Genomic DNA, 19,888 nt, shown 5'->3' on the forward strand with positions numbered 1-19,888 from the left:
TTCTCTGGTCCCACTAAAACCAGTCCACACAGCCTCTCTGGTCCCACTAAAACCAGTCCACACAGCCTCTCTGGTCCCACTAAAACCATGCACTTGTTGTTTTGACACGACAACGTGGGTGTGTTTGATTTGGGTCACTTAGGGTGATTGTCAGGCGGTGCATTAAATCAATTTTTACCTTACACTACTTCATACTTTGTACACTTCATGTAAATAATTTAAAATGCAAAATGTTCCCTCTATTTAATCGCTTTTTTAAAAATAACTATGTTCGGCACGTGTTCACCAAAAGACAAACTACCCCCCCCCCCAACAATACTGGACATGATTGATGAAAAGTACTGAAAACTACTTTTTGGAGCAGTAGTTCAACCAACGGCCGCAGGGGGGCAGCAACGCTCCCCCCACGCAATATACTCTGCCGGAAATAAAGGAGACGAAGAAAAAAGGCTAAACTCAACCCAACCGTCACAACAGTGCTGAGCACCGGGGGAGACGTTTCATTCCGGTAAACTTTACACCATTACGTATTGTAGACGTGGGCTGTTTGTATCGATAGTGATATCGATCCGTTAATTACATACGTGTCTGTTTGTCTTTTCTCAGTTGTCATGGAGCGATGCTTTAGGTAGGAAGAGCTCAGCGCTGAGCTAAAAACCAACAGCGTTTCCTTGTTTACTGTTTGCTGACACGGACAGTTAGCTAGCTTGTTGTGATGCGTTACTGAAGGGCAACAAGTAAACAACATGTCGTGCACGTGGTCGGAAAGGGGAACTACATCATGTTGCCCCCGGCTGCGACGCGAAGCCAAAGTGCACTCCGTAATTTCGCCAAAAAGAAAAAAAGTTGACCACCCCCCGCTTTGTCCGCTTCAAGCTAGCACATCTTAAGAGGAACTACTTTCTCAATCGGCTCTACGTCCGCCGCTAATTCATTCGCGACTGCAACTGCGGAATTGACATATTTTTGTGTTGAATTTTGCAGCCAAGTCTGCGATTATGAAGCTTTTGCAATAATGGACCTCCTTTTAGCTGCTTCGGCTGCATGTCATGCCTCATTTCCCCGAGCTGGTCGTGGTCATTGCTTAATAACTACTGGCTTATTTGACATATTTAACTCTGAGTGCATCTGTTTGTGTGTGTCCATAACTATATGTCCTCTGTTTATATATAACAACATGTTTTAATGGTTTCCTGTCAGAAGACGCTCTAGCTTTAATATAACTACGCCTAATTCTCCTCATCTCCTTCCCGTAGTGTCAGCAGGGATGATTCCGCTTCTTGCTCCCCACCTCCTCCAGCATCACCTCCTCCTCGCGTTCTCCCCCCTCCCGTTCCTCCCTTCTCTCCCCCGTCAGCCCTGACCGCTGCTCCCCAACAAGGGAGGCTGAGTTTGGCCGGAGCCATGGTGGACGTCAGCAAGTGGCCCCTGTTTTCCCTGCTGAGCGCCGAGGAGCTAGCCACGGTCCGACAGGCCTGTGTCTTTGGAATGTCTGCCAACGAAGCCGTCTACATCACGCACGCCAACGAGGTGAGGGTTAGCGTACTGCTCTCAGGAGGCCACCGTAACGCCTTGTAAACAGGCGTGTTACATCCGCCGGTTGCTATAACAAATCTGTATTTAGTTTTATTTCTGCACCTGTGTTTGTTCTAGAGGACTGTTTTGAAAAAAAAAAACTTCTTTTTGTTGTGTGTTTGTTTTATTATTTCCCAGGTATTTGCGTTTGGGATGAACAGCAGTAGCTGCCTTGGTACAGGAGACAGTGTGAGCACCATTGTGCCAAAAAAACTGGACTTCCTGCGGGGGAAGAAGGTAACCAGCCTGAGCTATGGAAGTGGGCCTCATATCCTGTTGGCTACAGAAGGTTGGTACTTACTCGCTGTATGAATCATTTAGCCTGTAGGTCACACATTACCTGTATAAACTCCTCCCCTTGTGCTCCTCCAGTCGTATGTCCACCCACCAAGATCTTAAGACACATTTGTGTGATTGCAGACGGACAGCTGTTTGCTTGGGGCCACAACGCTTACAGTCAGCTGGGGAACGGGACCACCAACCAGGGGCTGACCCCGCTGCTGGTCACCGCCAGCCCGCAGAACAAGAAAGTGAGAGAAGTGGCGTGTGGCTCGCATCACTCCATGGCCCTCACTCTGGACGGAGAGGTAGCTGTCGCTTTCATCATTTTTTCTTTTTTTACTCGATAATGGCATACATTTATGATTTAAGTTACTTTGTGTTAAATGTAACCGTTCTCGAGACTAAAACACCTGAATGTTTTCAATCCCGTGGGAGTTCAAGTATGGCACAGTTTGCCCCATAATGTCATTTAAATAGAGATTATAATAAATGTATATGTACGTGTATGTTTGTATTTCAAGTTCAGTTTTAGATGGGTCACGTGAAAACCTTGACGCAGTCACCTCCTGCTCTGCTAGTCTCAAACTAAGCAGCTTATTGTGAACCCCGAGGCATTAGTGTGTGTGTGTGTGTGTGTGTGTGTGTGTGTGTGTGTGTGTGTGTGTGTGTGTGTGTGTGTGTGTGTGTGTGTGTGTGTGTGTGTGTGTGTGTGTGTGTGTGTGTGTGTGTGTGTGTGTGTGTGTGTGTGTGTGTGTGTGTGTGTGTGTGTGTGTGTGTGTGTGTGTGTGTGTGTGTGTGTGTGTGTGTGTGTGTGTGTGTGTGTGTGTGTGTGTGTGTGTGTGTGTGTGTGTGTGTGTGTGTGTGTGTGTGTGTGTGTGTGTGTGTGTGTGTGTGTGTCCCCGTCCGTCCGTCCAGCAGGAAAGGCTGTAACCATGTTAGATGTTACGTAAAAAGCATTACATTGTAAAAATGTGTTTTTCCTAACACCCCACCCCCACCCCAGGTCTTTGCGTGGGGTTATAACAACTGTGGCCAGATTGGCTCAGGCTCCACAGCCAACCAGCCCCACCCCAGGAAAGTCACCGGCTGCCTGCAGGGCAAGACCGTGGCTGGCATCACGTGTGGCCAGACCTCCTCCATGGCTCTGATCGACAACGGAGAGGTAACCTTGGCCATTTGCGTGAAACCCTCACGGCCCCACAGAGGAGAAAGAAGAAGAAAAAAAACCCTGAACTGCATGCAGTAAAGTTGTTTGTGTTTATTCAGGTTTATGGCTGGGGCTATAATGGGAATGGACAGCTGGGTATCGGAAACAATGGAAACCAGCTGACGCCTTGCCGCCTCGCTGCTCTCCAGGGGCTGTGCATGCAACAGGTGAGACGGCGACCCGGTGCGACTCTGTTGTGGAGACCACACTTGGTCTCTCTGGGTGACTCAACTGTTCCCCGTCTTCCAGGTCATAGCTGGCAACAGCCACTGCCTGGCACTGACTGATGAAGGGCTGCTGTATGCCTGGGGAGCCAACACCTACGGGCAACTGGGGACCGGCAACAAGAGCAACCACCTCAGCCCTGTGCTGATCATGGCGGACAAGGAGCGGTAAGGGGCAAAAGAGGGGCCGACGTCATCCTGTTAAGACCGCTACTTCCTGTTTCCTGTCCTCATTTTCTCTCTCGCTCCTGGTCTTAAGTAGTTGTCGGTGTGGAAAAGGGAACTTTTTCGATGCCAATTTGATAACGCATCTCTCTCTCGTTTTATCAGGATTGTCGAGGTCGCAGCTTGCCATTCAACACACACTTCAGCAGCCAAGACCCAAAGCGGTCAGGTATAAATGCAAATATGTATTGTGTTCATATGTGTGTGTGTGTGTATTTACTGGCTTCATAGTTTGATCAAATGAACCCATTACACAATCAGTTTTCTGATTTCGACCCGGCTTGTTATCCGTTACTGATAACGGCTTCTTTCTTTTTTCTTTTGCAGGCTTGAGTTCTCTATTTTGTCCCAATTATTTTAAGTGTGCCTGTGTGTTCTTTGTTCCCTTTTGATATCATTTTAGTTTTGGGTCATAGCTAATCCACCAGAGAGCGCTGACTGAGTTTATCTTTTAAGCCGTGCAACCTCGGCTCGGTACTCGTCTTGGTCACGACCCTTTAATAACCAAATTTTAATGGATCGTTCTCAAAAATGTTGATGTAAAAAAAATCTGACACCATAAATAGTGCAAAAATAAGCCTTTTTTGCCAAAGCGTCTCAGTGAGCCATGTTACCGTTTCATCCCCCAGGTGTATATGTGGGGTCAGTGTCGGGGTCAGTCCATCGTCATGCCACACCTCACGCACTTCACCACCACGGACGACGTTTTCGCCTGCTTCGCCACACCCTCCGTCATGTGGAGGCTCATGTCTATGGGTAAGAGAGAGAAAGAGAGCGAGAGAGTTGGGTGGGGTGTTGATCTCAATCCTCTCTTTGCTAACATCGTAAAATCAGTTTTTAAAAGCGACGTGAAGCTCCATTGTTGCTCCCGGCTTTACCCCAGAGCACGACGACTTCATGACTGTGGGCGAGGCTCTGAGGAAAGAGTTTGACAGTCCCGAAACGGGCGACCTCAAGTTCAGCGTCGACGGCAAATGCATTCACGTTCACAAAGCCGTGCTGAAGATCAGGTGCAGTTGAGACTTAAAAAAAAAAAAAACTGCTTCTTCATCCATGCACACAAAAAGAAATGTTCATCACGGGTGGCACCTGTTGTTGTTTTTGAGTAGGTGTGAGCATTTCCGGTCCATGTTTCGCTCCCAGTGGACGGAGGATCAGCAGGACGTGATAGAGATCGGCCAGTTCTCGTACCCCGTCTACAGGTCCTTCCTGCAGTTCCTCTACACGGACACGGTCGACCTTCCGCCCGAGGACGCCATCGGTGAGCACGCGCGTCTGTCAAATGCTTTAAATTTTATTTCTGTGGCTTCTGTTTACACGTTTTCATCCGTGTGTATGTGTTGGCTGCAGGTCTGTTGGACCTGGCCACCTCTTACTGTGAGAACCGCCTGAAACGGCTGTGTCAGCAGATCATCAAGAGGGGGATCAACGTCGAAAACGCCTTCACCTTGCTGTCTGCGGCCATACGATACGACGCTGAGGTACAGGATGCTACTACATACTGTCACTCCGGGGGTAATGTGTAAAGGTTGACTATAAGGGTTCACCCTACTTTTATAGATATTCTCATACTTTGCAATAGAAGTCTGAATTTTTAAAGCAGCTGAGAGGCTGCACGATAAACCCATCTCGTGACAATAACATCCAAACTTTCCCTCAAATATCGTATTGTCTCCCTTTCTCTAGGACCTGGAAGTGTTTTGTTTCCGGTTTTGTGTCAACCATCTCACTCAGGTGACCCAGACCGGAGCCTTCTGGCAGGTGGACGGAGCGATGCTCAAAGAGTTCATCAGCAAAGCCAGCCGCTGCGGGGCCTTCAAGAACTGAGCAAGAACTGAAGTCACTCTCCGGGTACAGTGGGGGCCGCGTCGCCGCTCCAGAAACATCAGGTCGATATCGCATTGGGAAAAGAAGGCTTTCTTGAATTGTTGATTTCCATATTTGCTGAGGCAGATAAGCAGAATTCACAACGTGGACTGGAATTTAAAGCTGCATTATCGACAGGTCTGAAGTCAGCCCTTTGGCCAATTCCGGTGAAGTCACTCGACGCCATGCCGTCTCCTTTTTTTTTTCTTTTCTTTTTCACGCTGCATTGTGTTCTCTACATGCTGTACTTGAATCTTTGTTTGTTTTTCTCGGCCAGTGCTTAGTCTTCTTTTTACTTCTGGTAGAGTTAATTCGAGAGACTGGAAGGAATGGGGAGCTCTGCTTTGACATTGAGTTAAACTAGAACCACTGGACTGAAATACGTTACATCTGCATTCCAGTTCTATCATTTTCAATTGGCATTATTTGTTTTTAAACCGAGTCGCTCTAGAAGCTCATTTAGAGGCGTCGACGTTACACAGTTAACCCAGATCCTACTGTGGGTTGCTTATCTTTCTCGGCTGGTATTATTTACATTTTGGAAGTTCAAAAACCATTGTAGTATGTATAATAATTACCTTTTTTATACTCCTCTGTTTTTGTTTTGTATGCTTATTCTACCCGACTGAAATGTTTTTTTCTCTACGGCACTTTTAAGAAACTGCAGTCGCTTCTTTTTTCCACATTCAGTAAAACTGTTTATATATATATGTATATAAAACCGAGTTAAAGGATGTTAGAAAGCAACGGTGATTAAAATGCATCGTAGGCAGATGGTTTGTTGCAGACGCTTTATATTCCTTTTTTTAATTTATTTTTTATTGTGGGACCTCAAACAAACTGAACCAAGGTGACCGTTTCCATCTGTTTGTGTTTTGCTTTTGTTATCGGGGCAAATGGAAAGAAACAAACGGGCGACTCGGCAAGACCAAAATGAATCCGTAATTATTCCTTGGTATATTTAATCACACTTTGAAGCACAAAACACTGCAGGTAAAGCAATATGAACACTTTGAAATGCTATGTGTTTATCGTGAGATGCTTTGTTTGTATTCTGTTAGCGTGGGTTTATGACTACCAAAAACTGCCTGCGGGTCCTGGTTTATACCTTCTGTTGCATTACTGGGTAATGTATGAGAATAGTCAAATGGAGAGTGTTGTTGGCCTGTCGGCTACTGGTCACTTCAGTTTCTGTTTTAAATTGTTAGGTTATTATTTCTTGATGCATTCAGAGGCTTGAGATGTTTTAAGTTGGTCTGAGCTTGCTGGTAAGTAGGTCCACTGTTTATTATCCAAGCATCATTCGGGTTAGACATTTACAGACGCATTGAGGTTTTGGTTTCTGTGCTTTAGCGGAATTTGGAGCTTGTTTTAGATAAGAAAGCAAACTGAAAAAGAAAAAAAAATCAGATTGTTCTGCTTACTGTATTAAGATTAAAGTATATTTTTTAATGTACTTTGTGTATATTTTATTTACATGGGACAAGTTCATAAAACTGCAGGTAATTTTATATATATATATATACACACACACACTGCCATGTTTTCTTTGCGCTTGAGTAGTCTATTAGTTTATTTTTAGAAGGAAGATATTATTAAAACAGTCTCATCACTGGAATGATTCTTCTGCATTTCATTTTTGTTTTCATAATAAGGCAGATACGTCTACCTTGGGTAATAAAAGCAGCAGTTGCGGGGTGATGTATGATTTCGTGGTACTCTGCTGCCACCTAGTGGAACACACGGGTGTTGAAGAACGAATTTATCGTTGCCCCGCCCTCTTTGTGTCGTCAGAGGTATTTGCGGAACTAACCCGGACCGCGGTGCGCGACAACCAATATATAATGTATATAATGTTACAGGTAGCTGTCCGTCCTTCTGTGCAGAATATGTAGGATAACGCACACCTGCTGCACGCGACACGTAGCTCAGTAAGTCTCGCCGTCTAACGTGTTGTTGTGACGTATTTTGTTTTCTCATTTTAACGTCCGCTCAGTCGTTGCTTGATATTTCTACGCAGTCATAGAAAGATGAAAGAGATGGGTTATTTTAGAAGAAACCCCGGGTGTGTTGTTGTTTGTCATGTTATTTAACCCCAGTGGCCTTATTTTGAAAGTGTCCGGAAATAGTGTTCAGCTATGCAGTAAACCAATAAACCAGGTCGTCACTAATACCGGTTCTCTTCTTCATAGTTGCTCATCTCGTATTAGATTTCGGTTGCCACGAGATAATTGTTCGCCTCCTGCCTGGTTTGAATGGAAGGAAGCGAGATGAGGAACCGAGCCGATGCGGGCCCGTCCGAGCCGGGTCGCGATACCAGAGACGGGAGCACCCAGACTGACAGCAGGATCCAAGGTGAGCGAGATGAAAGTATACGTTCACGTTCTGCTTGTTGAGCAACAACTGGTGGCTCTTCTTCTGCCGTGTCACAAAACAGCTGCTGTCTGAGGAGAAGAGCTCACCTGTCCTACTGCTGCTGTTGCACCTGAATGTCCCCTCTCTAAAGGCTTCTTCTTGTCTAATATAGCAGATACATCTCTTCTGTTTTGTCAATAATCATCATGATTATTGTCTCAGAAAAAGCAAGTGACTTGCAGGGTAACGCCCTCATTTAGTTACATCTGTGTCTCAGTCTTTATTTATAGTGGAGCACTTTGTACATGAAAACAAAGATTTAGTAAATATCAAGGTCAGATCCGCCCATGTCCCTTTTTAAAAGCATTCAGCTCAATCATATTACACTAAGCGGTGATATTTAGTTCCTCCATCTGCTCGAGGGAAATTGACCCCCGCTGTCCTTCCCACACAGTCATGTTCTCCCTTCCTTTGTGTGTCCCTCCTCCCAGGTTTTGGTCCCAGGCTCTCAAAGGTGAACCTGTTCACCTTGCTGAGTTTGTGGATGGAGCTGTTCCCGCAAGAGCAACTCGAAGAAGATGACCACAGTGAGGTCGGTGTGCAAACGCACACACACACACACAGATTTGAGTTGTGGCTGTTGCCGATGTTTTGAGCAAAGACATCTGCTGTGTTCCAGATCCGCAGGACGGGTCTGGTGGTGGCGCGGGACAGCAAGGTGGTGGGACTCCACTGTTCGGGACCTGAGCTCCACGCAGGACAGGCCGCCATCATCCAACATGGCGCCAGCTTGGCTGACTGTCAGTTGTACTTCTCGCGGAGACCCTGCGCCTCCTGCCTCAAGATGATCATCAACGGTGAGGAGGAGACCAGGGGAGGGTTATAGTGAGTTCTGTGGTTTAGCACTTGCACATGTTGAAATATGCTGAACTCTCATATTTCCAAGTAGGATTGGGTTGCAGCAGCTATTCCTAAAACCATGACTAAGTCTGTGTGCCAAGCTCTCAGGTCGTAAGTCTAAAGTCTCAGGACTTAAAGGGGCAGTGCAGCACGGGGTCCAGGTGCTGTCACACTGTTGTAAACACACTGACCTGTTAAACATCAGCACTGGGCTGAACTTTGCTTTGCTTGGCTCCGCCTCCTCTACCCAATTCTAATGTTAAATATAAGGCAATTAGAATGTATTACTATTAGCCAATTAGGGTTAATTATTAGTCAATTGATGTGTAAAGGATTAGTTTTGAAAGTCCTGTTTCTTAGTTTGGAGTGTGTATTATTGTCAGTACACTTGTTTATTTTTAAGAGAAAGCTGTTGTCTGTGGTCAATGCTCTAAACTATAGTGTGGTGTAATTAAATAACGCCATAGCTAAATTAGAGGGGTTCTGTATTATTAGGAGGTAAACCTTCGTGGTAGCTACCTTAACAAACAAACCCAAACACCCCCTCATCCCTGTTTTTAAATATGTAATATGTAGATCTACCCAGAGTGTTGGGGTGCTACAATACACAACACTGCTTTCTGTCCTCCAGCTGGAGTCAGTCAGATCTCCTTCTGGCCTGGAGACCCCGAGGTCAGCATGCTGGGACCCCCCTCCGCCAGCCACTCAAGCTCCCGCGGTCTACCGGACGGCATCACGGAGGAGGCCGCACTGGACGCCGTGGCGACGGAGAAGCTGAAGTCCAACAGCCGCCCTCACATCTGCGTGCTGCTGCAGCCGCTGGCGCCCGGCCTGGCGCAGTTCGTGGACGAGACGTCACGGGAGTGCGATTTCCTGGAGAGGATGTCTGATGACGAACCGGGTCTGAATACTGAGGAACTCTTCAACAGGTACGGCACCTTCCTTTTTTGCATCTCAACGCGTCGGTGAAAACGTCGCCGCGCCGCATAACCAGACGTTCTTCCTGCTTTCCAGAGAGCGGACGAGGCACCTGAAGGATTTCTCCAGACGGCTCCTGGTCAGGACGTCCGAGCAGCACCGGGAGATTTTGACCCACATGGGTCTGGAGAACTTCTGTGTGGAGCCGAACTTCTCCAACCTGAGACACAACATGGGGGAGCTGGCGGAGCTTCTGGCTGCGGTGGCCGCCGGCGTGCCGCAGCAACGCTACGGCTTCCACAGGTAGGAAAACGTCTCCTGGCTCGACACCGCCTCGTGTTCGCCCGTTATTCGTTGTTGATTGTGTTGCGCCCGTGACCCAGGGAGCAGCACTCGACCCCGGAGCCATCGCCGGCCGAGGCCTCGCCGCCGCCACATCACGACGGGCTGTCCCAAGAAGTGGCTCGCCATTGCATCATCCAAGCCAGGCTGCTGGCTTACAGAACAGGTCTGATTGTTTTTTCTGTTTGTCACTGAAGGGCAGAACCCGAAAGGGGTTAACACACACACACACACACACACACATACACATCCCGTTTCAGGTCAGGCTGAGCAATAAGAGGTAACAAGCTTGCAGCCATTCAGATAAAAATGAAATGGGTGATACGGGCCAGCATTAGACTCCTGTGGGAGTATCTCGGCCGTGCCTCTCGAGGCAACAGATGCAGGGCACAGTCATGTTCCTCTTTCACGCAAAAGCTATTATCTTCATTCCAGAGGATCCCAAAGTGGGCGTGGGTGCTGTCATCTGGGCCAAAGCACCGGCGGTGAGCGCACCTTTCTTCTTAATTACTCATGCCATTATTATTCCTGTTAATATAGTTTCAAATTGAGCTGCTCTCCCGTCTCCAGGCTGCCAGTGATGGAACGGGGGCTCTGTCCCTGGTGGGTTGCGGGTACAACGCCTACCCAGCAGGCTCGCACTACGCAGAATACCCGCAGATGGACAACAAACAGGAGGACCGACAGAGACGCAAGTACAGATACATGGTCCACGCCGAGCAGAACGCCCTCACCTTCAGGTCAGGACAGCAGAGGACCCGTCACGCTCCCCCCGTCCCACCTCCCCATCCCACCTCCCCTTATAACCAGCGATCGTGTTTCCTCCTGATGCTTTCAGGACTCGACACATCAAACCGGAGGAGCCCGCCATGCTGTTTGTGACTAAATGTCCATGCGACGAGTGCGTCCCTCTGATCAGAGGAGCCGGCATCACGCACATCTACACCAACGACCGGGACCGGGACAAGGACAAGGGAGACATCTCCTACCTGAGGTTCGGCAGCCTGAAGAGCATCAACAAGTTCATAGTGAGTACGCGGATGGGGGGGGGGAGCTGCGGGACGCCTCTCCGCTGGTGCCGTTGAGGGAAACGTCGACAGATGGGTGACATTTTGTTTCTGCCTTCACAGTGGCAGAGGAGCCCTCCCGTTGTCTCGCCGTCCTCTCCTCGCCATGCCAGTAGTGAGTGCCACCTTCGTTACCTTCCATCCATCCATCATCAGACGCTTATCCGGGGTCGGGTCGCGGCAGGCCGATGCCGGATGCCGACCCCTTGACGTCTTCAAATTGTGCCTCCGCCGCCTCATGTTTTGTAACCTCTGTTGTCTATTTTGTTGTTGTTCCAGACGGTTGTGTCGGGAAGCACAGCGGGCCGGCCGAGCAGGAGAGCCACCGACGCAAGAAGCTGTGCACCAACAGACCCCACGGCCCGCCGGCCGTCCGCAGCCAAAATAACAACAGCAGCCAAAAATAATTTACGTGAACTACGAGAGGCTGCTTTAAATAGGGAGAGTTACTGGAACCCATAAGACACACTGACTTCAAGAGGAGACGGACATTAAGGAACTTGATTATAAAGCTTTTAACCTAGTGTCATTATCTTTCATTCACCTATCCAATGTTGAAGAATTATGTTACTGCTCGACTTTATCATTTTTTCGGTGATTACGGTGTTCAAATGTTTTCAAAACATCCAGAAAGACATGATGTACTTTTAGTGTTTTAAGGAAGTTAAAGCAGGAGATTTAAGGGGATAAATATAAGAAGTTGCACATAACCTGTACACAATAAATGAACACACACACACACACACACACAAAGCATGCATGCCCATCCTTTTATTTGTCGTGAATGTGGTACAATAGCATCAACGTGGACAACAAGGTGGCAGCGTTCATAGAGGGGACACTGGGATCAGATCACGTGGAGTTTGGCTCAAGTCGGATGTAAAGCCGGTCGCTCTACTTCTGCGTCGCGTGATATCCGGATATCGTACGACGCGTCACAGCTTATAGCGTCAAAGAAAAAGCTGGTATTGTTTATTTTGAACCACAAAAACGAGGAGAAAAGTCGAAGAACCGGATGAAAAGCGAAAGCAAGAATGGCAATTCACAGGTTCATAATGTTTAAATATTAGTCTTCAAATGTACCGAGTGTCTTTAAACACACCGCGTCTGAGGCGAACTCAAAGCGACCCTCATGGATGCCGCTTCAAATATCAAGTGGGAAATAAACTTCTTTTTTTCCCCTGACATACGTGCGAATGTCATTTTTAGAAAATGTAATTATTATATATATTTTTTTTAATTTCTAAAGTCAAATATAAAAACCAACAGCACTTAAAAAGTAGCGTTTCAGCGACATTGATTTTGTACATTTTGCGGCCCTTCGCTTATTGAACCGGCACTCCCTAAGAGACAGACTGCGACCCTGGTCCCGCACACGACGGCAAGCGGAAAGTTCAAAAAGGTTTCTTTGACGGTAACTCAAATATAGCGAGTTAAGAGGTTCACTGCTCAATCACAACAGATATGTTCTAACCAGAGCATATTCTTATTGACATAATAATTAAGCTCCCCCAAGAAAGATACTGAAAATACAAAAAAAGAAAAAAGGGAAACACCAAACCCCCAAATAATATTTTAAAAAAGGCACCTCTGAATCCTCTCACCGGTTTCTGAGACCTTTCAGATCCAAATGGGAGCAGAACACGATACAGAGGAAAAAGGAGTGAAACAAGCCTCCTGCTAATAATGTCCAATGTTCTCACTCACAATGGCACGAAACATCAGGTGTACGAATCCTAAAACTGTACATGACAAGAAATCAAACTTTACATATAAAACAGAATGACCCTAAATTAACAAAAGAAAACAATATACAGAAAGTGCTATCGGCCACCAGCGAAGAGAACCAGTGATCAAAGGGTTGAAGCTCAAATGTACCGCTGTAGCTTCATTTTAAAGACTTCAAATAGTGTTGACTAAAACCAGTTCGCTCTATTCTCGGTTTTACTCGTGGCAAATCGTTTTGCTCTCTGAAAGATATTAGAGATAAATCTGTGAATATATTAGTTTTTTTTTTTTGTTTCAGAGGGAGAAAACTTGAGCAACCCTGGGATTTTGGCGAGCAGAAGGCAACTGCTAGTTACCAAACTTTTAGCGATCACTGAGAATGTGTCCGATCCTGATGAGACATGTTGATCCAGCTAAAAGAAAGAAGAAGAAAGCAGAAATTCTTCATACGTTTTTTTTTTTGAGCTACTTCATTTAAATAGTTAAAAATCAACCGACTGTGGTTCACGTCTGTTTGGCCGGAGCTTCCTTTTTTGTTTAGTTTTTAACCCGCTGGTTCTCCCAACAGAGCTCATCGGCTGCCTCCGACACCACGACATGCTACAGATGTAAAGAAATGAAAGATTCCATGATTAAAAAAAATAATAATAATGTACAAACGAAAGATCGGTGATTGAGAACTACAGTTGCGCAAGTTTTAAATGAACCAACGAAGAGAAATATAACGTCTTTGAAACAATAATAACCGTTATTGTTAATGTGTTTCTTTTTCTTTTCTACTGTACGTCTTCCTATCAAATAAAAAAAGTCGGGGGCGAGGGCAGCGAGGGACGCCCCTCTAGGAGGCCGGCTTCTTCAGATCCCGGATCTGTTTGATTAGGTAGGTCTTCTCGTCGTTGAACTGCTCGTCGTCCGAGCGGTCCTTCTGGAAGTTGCTCAGGAAGTCGATTAGTTTGGTCTGGTTCTTGAGCAGGATGTCGATGATGGGCTGCGTCTTGTTGGGGTTGGCGACAAAAACCTGGAGGAAGAGAAGAGGATTTCGATGGAACCTCGATGGTATTTCGGGACGCTCGCTGCGTTTCTACGAGTGTTGCTTTTTCTTTTTTCTTTTACCTTGAAGACGTGGAAGGCCTCAAACTGGATGTTGGGGCTCTTGTCTCGGAGCAGATTCATCATCAGCTTGAGGTTCTCCGGCTTGCTGATGTAGCGCGTCATCACCGTGAAGTTGTGTCTGTCCAACAGCAGCTCGCCTAGGAGCTGGAGGAGAGAGAGAGATAATATATAACTATATATATTAGATGAACTTCTCCAATTATATACATGGTTTAATGTACTACAAATCAATATACGAGCCAGTCAAACCTTGAGAGACTGCCTCTTGGTGACGTAGTTCTCAGAGTGCAGCAGCTTCTCGTATTCTACAAACACCTGGAGTGACGTAAGAAACACATCTTATTATAGATTAGTAACAAACTGGTGAATTATTATTATTATTATTATTATTATTATTATTAACGGATGGACTTTGGGACTTAAGGACGGTAGTGTAATATGTCTGGTTGCCTATGGGTTTGAATTTGTGTTCATTCGTCCCCAAAGAAGTTGAGCAATTTAAAAAAACAAGACCACCGAAAAAGGAAAAAAAAGGCCGTTTTGTGCGGGGTTGTTTCTGCCTGGGGGCCTTAAACCTATGAAAGGGGCCCCTCTGCCTGGAAACAAGCATAGAGCAGCGCTTTGTATCAGGACACTGCGAGGGCTTTCCACTGATCCCGCTTTCCAGGAACTTTAAAGTGTGAAAATGTTCTTCTTTTTTTGGACACACGACTGAGTCATTGAGCCCCGCAGTATCTCCTCTCTTGGGATCTTTTCTGGTCAAGCTGTCATTTAGAGCAGTGTTTGTGTGTGTGTGTGTGTGTGTGTGTGTGTGTGTGTGTGTGTGTGTGTGTGTGTGTGTGTTACATATCACTCACGGCATCGTAGTGCTGTTCAAGGTATTCAGCCACAAGCACTTTGTGTCTCGTCAGGAGATCCTGCGAATAAAGACGGGAACATGTATTATAAATCACTTTTAAGAGGAAATGTCCATTTTCTGTCCAGTAATAAAGCTGGTAAAACACTGGAAAACCAATATTACTGTGGCAACAACGAAGAAGAAAGATATTCAAAGTTTAAGAAACTTTATGACAGACTAGAGCAGGAAGACCCGGGGCACCTTGAAGGTGGCGAAGGCGTCGGAGGCGATGTCGAAGGTGGACATCTCCACGTAGTTGAAGAAAGTTTGGAACTGGTCCGACTGAAGAACTATCTTGGCGAGCGGCTCGTGGCGGATGCACTCCCTCAGCATGATCCCACAGTTCAACGCCACCTGGGGAGTCTCGTACCTTCCAACGCAGACAGAGCATTTGTGTCACCTCTTTGGAAGCCTTGAGCCTCTCTCTGTGTGTGTGTGTGTGTGTCTCACCCTTTAAGCAGTATAAAGAGGACCTCTTGGTGGTAGCAGAAATATTCGACGGTGGGGCTCCTCGTCCCAATTTGCCTCCTCAGGATGTTGTTGAAGATCTGACACGCATCCTTCTTCCCCTGGAAGCACAAATTAAATAGGTCACGCTACTCTCTCCCCTCCACGAGGACTGGAGACCGGCGACTATACCCGTCTCTCCTCACCTCGAAGTCTATGACCTGCAGGTTTTCCACCAGCGACAGCAGCAGGCCGCTGTTGTACAGCTCCTGGGCCAGCTGGGCCACCGTCTCAGTGTGAGGCTCCTTATCGTTGCTGCCGTACAGGATCTCCTTCATGGAGACCAAACACTTCGACACCTCCTCGGACGCCTGGAGGACAGAGAGGGAGAGCTCAGGTGAGATGGGAGCCTCCGTGCGCTTCGGACACAGAAGATGTTAAGAGTTAAAAAGAGGAAACGGGCAAATTCTGAAAACAACTTGAACCTGAACTTGGCTCATGTTTGCTGCTCTGTGTGTGAGTGAGTGAAAGTGAGAGTAAACTGTCTTGACAGTGTAGTGTCAGGAGATGACAGGCCCAGGCTGTTCCATGGTCCAATTTCACAGACCGCTGTCACCCTCAGGCCCCCGGACACCCCGTCCGTCTCTACCTTGTCTGTCTTCTTGTCCTGTTTGACCAGGATGGCCAGGTTTTCCTTCAGCGTTTTGACGATGTCCGCTGGACTCTTGTGGGATTTACCAAACAGCGGCATGGTGACCTGGAGAACACACACACACACACACACACACACACACACACACATGAAGGACACATAAAAAGGCCAGCCAACGACAAGCTGCCTGCAACCACAACAGGGCAACCTGTGACAGAATTATCACAATAACAGACCGGAGCCTGAACAGTGCTTTTTGAGGCTGATATAGACGTACATTTCAAATAGTTGATAATATATATATAACGTTAACCAGGATGCCATACATTGTGCTGAACACACAAGCAAGTTTATCAATCCAAGAATAAATGTACGACTCAAACAATCCTGCAAGAAGCGAAGGGGTCTAAACACGCTGTACATGAACCATTCATTCATGCAAGACTTGAAGAAAAAGAAGATGCAATCCCACTGCGAACAGGGAGAGCATTTGGTCCACAAGTGTGATCCCCAGGTCAGGAACAGGCAGAGAGAACTTGTGACTGCTAATCCAGGAATGTAAAAAAGGGCATAACCCTCCCTCTTAAATTCCTCCTTCCATCCGCTCCATCCTTCTGCTACTTTCAGAGAAGAAGGGTTCTTCAATGTGAAAAAACAAACAAGAAAACAGGTTTGATTGGAATCACGAGGTTTTCACCCGACCTCAGCCTCGTGTGCTCACTTCCTGCAACACGGACGCAGGGAAGAAATAATTGATTTTAAAAGGTTGTAATGGTGTGAAGAACAGACACCAGGTATTGTTCTTTCCAATGATTATTTCAGAGGCCATCAGGCAATTTGAAAACAGAAAAGACACGTTAGTCCCACTTGCAATAATTCCCTTTATCATCAGATTACGTCATGCCTACACAGCTTCAGTCAATATTTGTCGAAGGATACGCACAGCAATGAGGAAGTAGCGATCAAAAGGAGGGCAACTCCCCTCCTTTGTAATCCAATAATAATGTGGACGACTGCGCCTGGCGTCTAATATTTCAACCCCGTCCTTCGGCCTTGTGGCTGCAGCTGGAACTAAATGTTTCTGATTATTAAAAGAAATCTCAAAGGGTCCGTGATACACACAGCTAGCTGCTCTGTTTGGGTGTAATCCAACACAGGACAGCTCCGTATGGCCCCTACATATTAATGTTCAGCTGTAATTATGAAGAGACCGTAGGAGCCTTAAATAAGTTAAAGCTATAAAAAGGTCACAAATTCAATCTAATTTTAAAGAATAATTTCAGATACAAGCAATTTTCATCAGCATTTAAAGCAGCATAAGATTTGTATTCATATTTTGTTTAGGACACCTTTGTTTCTGCTTCTGTAATCATGATAATAATCATTACCTCTATCTTTCCTCCCTGTAAAGCTACATCATGACGGTCTGACAGATACATTGGATTTGGTTTATAAGGGCAAAATGTATTGTGTTAAAATAAACAACTGTGCTCTGCTCTTGAAGTGGTAAATACAGCTATTTTACAAATCATAACGGCACCTAATTTAATTTGAAATTGCCGATCACAATTAAAGATGCCATGTGACGACTTTATATTGCATTTCTTTCCCGTCCAAAACCCCCAAAATACTAAGATTACTGTCACATAAGACAGAATAGATAGATTTTTATAGACCGATATATTCAATGAACCAATTGTTTTACGCAAATACAGAAATGCACCATACCCTCGAGTAATAAAACAACAATCTGTTACACATTAACATCAATAATCTGTATCAGGTGGTTTTGTTGACAACAATGAAATCTATTGGACCGAGAACATTCTCCGCCACACCCTACAGTGTACAGGTCAGTCCGGCTGCACTGGTGGTGAAAACAACTTGGACGGTTCACGGCTCGAAAACAGGTTTCACGGACGCCCTGGAACACGTTCACGAATACTTTCATTCCCGAAAGGTTTCAAAGTATTCGAGGCGTTCAACAACGTGACGACAACGTGTCCTTTCAAACGAGAGAGGTTGCTGCTTTTAATTGGACAGCGTTTCCTCGACTGTCTTGGAATGCAGAGGCGGCCCTTCATGATAGAACTGCACATTTAAGTGTTCAAGGAGGAGAGTTTCCCTTCAAACACTCACTCGGCCGTAATGAAACCAATAAAACAAGGTTGTATTGTTCACGAGGGAAAGAGCTGCAACATTTTGAGACCTACAGATTGAATCTAATACAATTCAAAACAGGTCAGAGACAAAGAAAACAAGGATATGAGTGTTTGAACTCATCTCCAACTAAGAAGAGGCTTTGCAGAAGGAGGTTGTCCTCTCCAAGGCAACCTGGGGAGGAACGCTCGCTGAAAAAGGACAAACAACAGCTCAAGTCATTCCTGAGATTAATAATGATGTGTGGAAATAAAACAATCCTTCTTTTTATTTTATTTTTTTTAACTTTAAAATGGGGAAAGGTTTGCAGGAGACCCTGATGCCCGTATTTGATGCACTTCACTGCCGTTTACAGACACATTAAAGACTCAGTTACAGCTCTTTGCTATTGGTCGCGTCAGAGTTGCTCCCACCTGCCGCACGTCCACCTGCTTAGATCAACAGTGTCATGGCAGAATGAGGAAGTCTGACCAGTCACAGGTATAAAGTATCCCCAACGTCCATACATTATAAGCTTATTACTAATTAAATGCAATTTGTAATGCACACTGTCATGCTGCCATGTGCAGTTGCTTCATCAGGAGAGGTTAATGAGTCAACAAGGGTTTATATATTATTAACCCAGTAATGCAGATTTAAAACATCCTAAACATTGACTGACACAATTGTCAATACCCATCAAAACAAATGGATTAATGGATAACTCACTAAAAAATGGACGTAAAATATTACTCTTCACAACACCGTTAATCCTAAAAAGCATATGAACAGGGTTGCAACTACTATTTGTATTCAAAATGGATCTATTATTTCTTCAATTATGTAATTAACAAAATGCGGGTGAAATATGACAGACGTCCATGTTGACTTGACATTTGTCCTAAACGGATGATTGATTATTAAATGTGTCGGCGATTAACTTTCTGGAGATCAGTTATTAAATTAATTAACTGAATAGTTTGAGGAGCGTTTGACGGGTTTTATTATGAAATACGTAACCGGAAGCCGCAATGTTTTCGTTCTTGCTAGCATGACGCTGGTCGTCTGAAGTAAAAACAGCAAGGAGGAACAAACTAACAACAACAAAACACGCACAGTGCGTGTGCGGCTGAAGAATTAAAGACCCCGTGAACGAGAGTGTTCAGGGGAAGAAGAGTGCACCAGGAAGGAGGCAGTAAATCACACATAAGGCCGCATTAACAGTCCCAGACGGGGTGCTTTAACAAGGCTACACCCCTCTCGCCTCCGGCTAAACTCCCTTTTTTGTTTGACAGATTTCCAAAGCTAGCTATTCACAACCGTCTGCATTTAATGCCACAAGCAACTGCCCCAAATTACGTTAGAGAGGTCTCACTTCTTAACTTGACACACGTTTTAACCCCGAGAGAAGTTACGGAGACTGTCAAGGGCGATAGTATCCCTCGAGATAACTGGGAGCGAGTAAAGGATACCTACAGTGGGATGATGTTTGCTGGGCGAAATCCTGTAAATGTCTCGACCGCTTCTGTCCCGGATCGTGCAGCGCAAGCCGAGCCTCCCAGACGGGCCGTTGTCGTCACGCCAGGGTCGTTCGCGAGCAAGAAAGTCCGCTAAAAAGGTGCGCGATGCAATTTAAAATGTGTGGAATCTGTTTAAGAAGCCAGTGCGGAATTCCATCTGTTCGCGTTCCAGTCTAAACTGACAAGCTCGCGTGAACAAAACCGGACGACTTCCGGTGTCAACCGTCGTGATGAAGCCTGGTGCGAACCATCGTACGTTTTAAATTAATGGACGAAGAAGAGATAGCGAGGGTTAAATTAAGACGGAAACTATCACCAGTTAAAATATTACTTCTTTTAATTCATATAACCAAGAAATGTCCTATTTGTACAATATTTTACTGTCGCGCTAACAAATTAGCTTTATAGCGCATATCGCGTCACTTCCGGT

General features: G+C 45.8%; 3 protein-coding genes across 5 annotated transcripts; 2 read left to right on the top strand and 1 right to left on the bottom strand.

Annotated features, from left to right (window-relative positions):
* The first annotated feature begins 441 nt into the window (after positions 1–441).
* rcbtb1 (regulator of chromosome condensation (RCC1) and BTB (POZ) domain containing protein 1) lies at positions 442–6,835 on the top strand. Of its 2 annotated transcripts, XM_034551359.1 has the most exons (14): positions 442–508; positions 607–628; positions 1,257–1,530; positions 1,714–1,864; positions 1,996–2,162; positions 2,861–3,019; positions 3,124–3,231; positions 3,314–3,456; positions 3,619–3,682; positions 4,143–4,269; positions 4,397–4,523; positions 4,623–4,774; positions 4,864–4,994; positions 5,200–6,835. In XM_034551359.1, the coding sequence occupies exons 2-14, from the start codon at positions 612–614 to the stop codon at positions 5,338–5,340; spliced, it is 1,761 nt and encodes a 586-aa protein (XP_034407250.1). In that variant the 5' UTR covers positions 442–508; positions 607–611; the 3' UTR covers positions 5,341–6,835. The 2 variants fall into 2 exon arrangements, with proteins under 2 accessions (XP_034407250.1, XP_034407259.1); XM_034551368.1 differs by lacking the exon at positions 607–628 and having other exon boundaries at positions 445–508.
* A 308-nt stretch (positions 6,836–7,143) lies between these two features.
* cdadc1 (cytidine and dCMP deaminase domain containing 1) lies at positions 7,144–11,908 on the top strand. Of its 2 annotated transcripts, none has more exons than XM_034551415.1 (12): positions 7,144–7,310; positions 7,572–7,734; positions 8,226–8,326; positions 8,414–8,591; positions 9,266–9,563; positions 9,649–9,855; positions 9,936–10,060; positions 10,330–10,379; positions 10,465–10,634; positions 10,733–10,922; positions 11,025–11,076; positions 11,241–11,908. In XM_034551415.1, the coding sequence occupies exons 2-12, from the start codon at positions 7,635–7,637 to the stop codon at positions 11,366–11,368; spliced, it is 1,599 nt and encodes a 532-aa protein (XP_034407306.1). In that variant the 5' UTR covers positions 7,144–7,310; positions 7,572–7,634; the 3' UTR covers positions 11,369–11,908. The 2 variants fall into 2 exon arrangements, with proteins under 2 accessions (XP_034407306.1, XP_034407315.1); XM_034551424.1 differs by having other exon boundaries at positions 7,160–7,310; positions 7,642–7,734.
* A 1,060-nt stretch (positions 11,909–12,968) lies between these two features.
* On the bottom strand, positions 12,969–19,888 carry cab39l (calcium binding protein 39-like). The gene is made up of 9 exons (XM_034551531.1): positions 19,415–19,888; positions 15,797–15,904; positions 15,354–15,518; positions 15,151–15,269; positions 14,902–15,070; positions 14,660–14,719; positions 14,052–14,117; positions 13,803–13,946; positions 12,969–13,707 (listed from the first exon to the last, which is right to left on the bottom strand). Exons 2-9 carry the CDS (start codon positions 15,896–15,898, stop codon positions 13,528–13,530), a joined length of 1,005 nt encoding a protein of 334 aa, XP_034407422.1. The 5' UTR covers positions 15,899–15,904; positions 19,415–19,888; the 3' UTR covers positions 12,969–13,527.

Source organism: Cyclopterus lumpus, chromosome 2 (genome assembly GCF_009769545.1).
Source record: "Cyclopterus lumpus isolate fCycLum1 chromosome 2, fCycLum1.pri, whole genome shotgun sequence".
In the NCBI taxonomy this organism is placed as follows: Eukaryota; Metazoa; Chordata; class Actinopteri; order Perciformes; family Cyclopteridae; genus Cyclopterus; species Cyclopterus lumpus.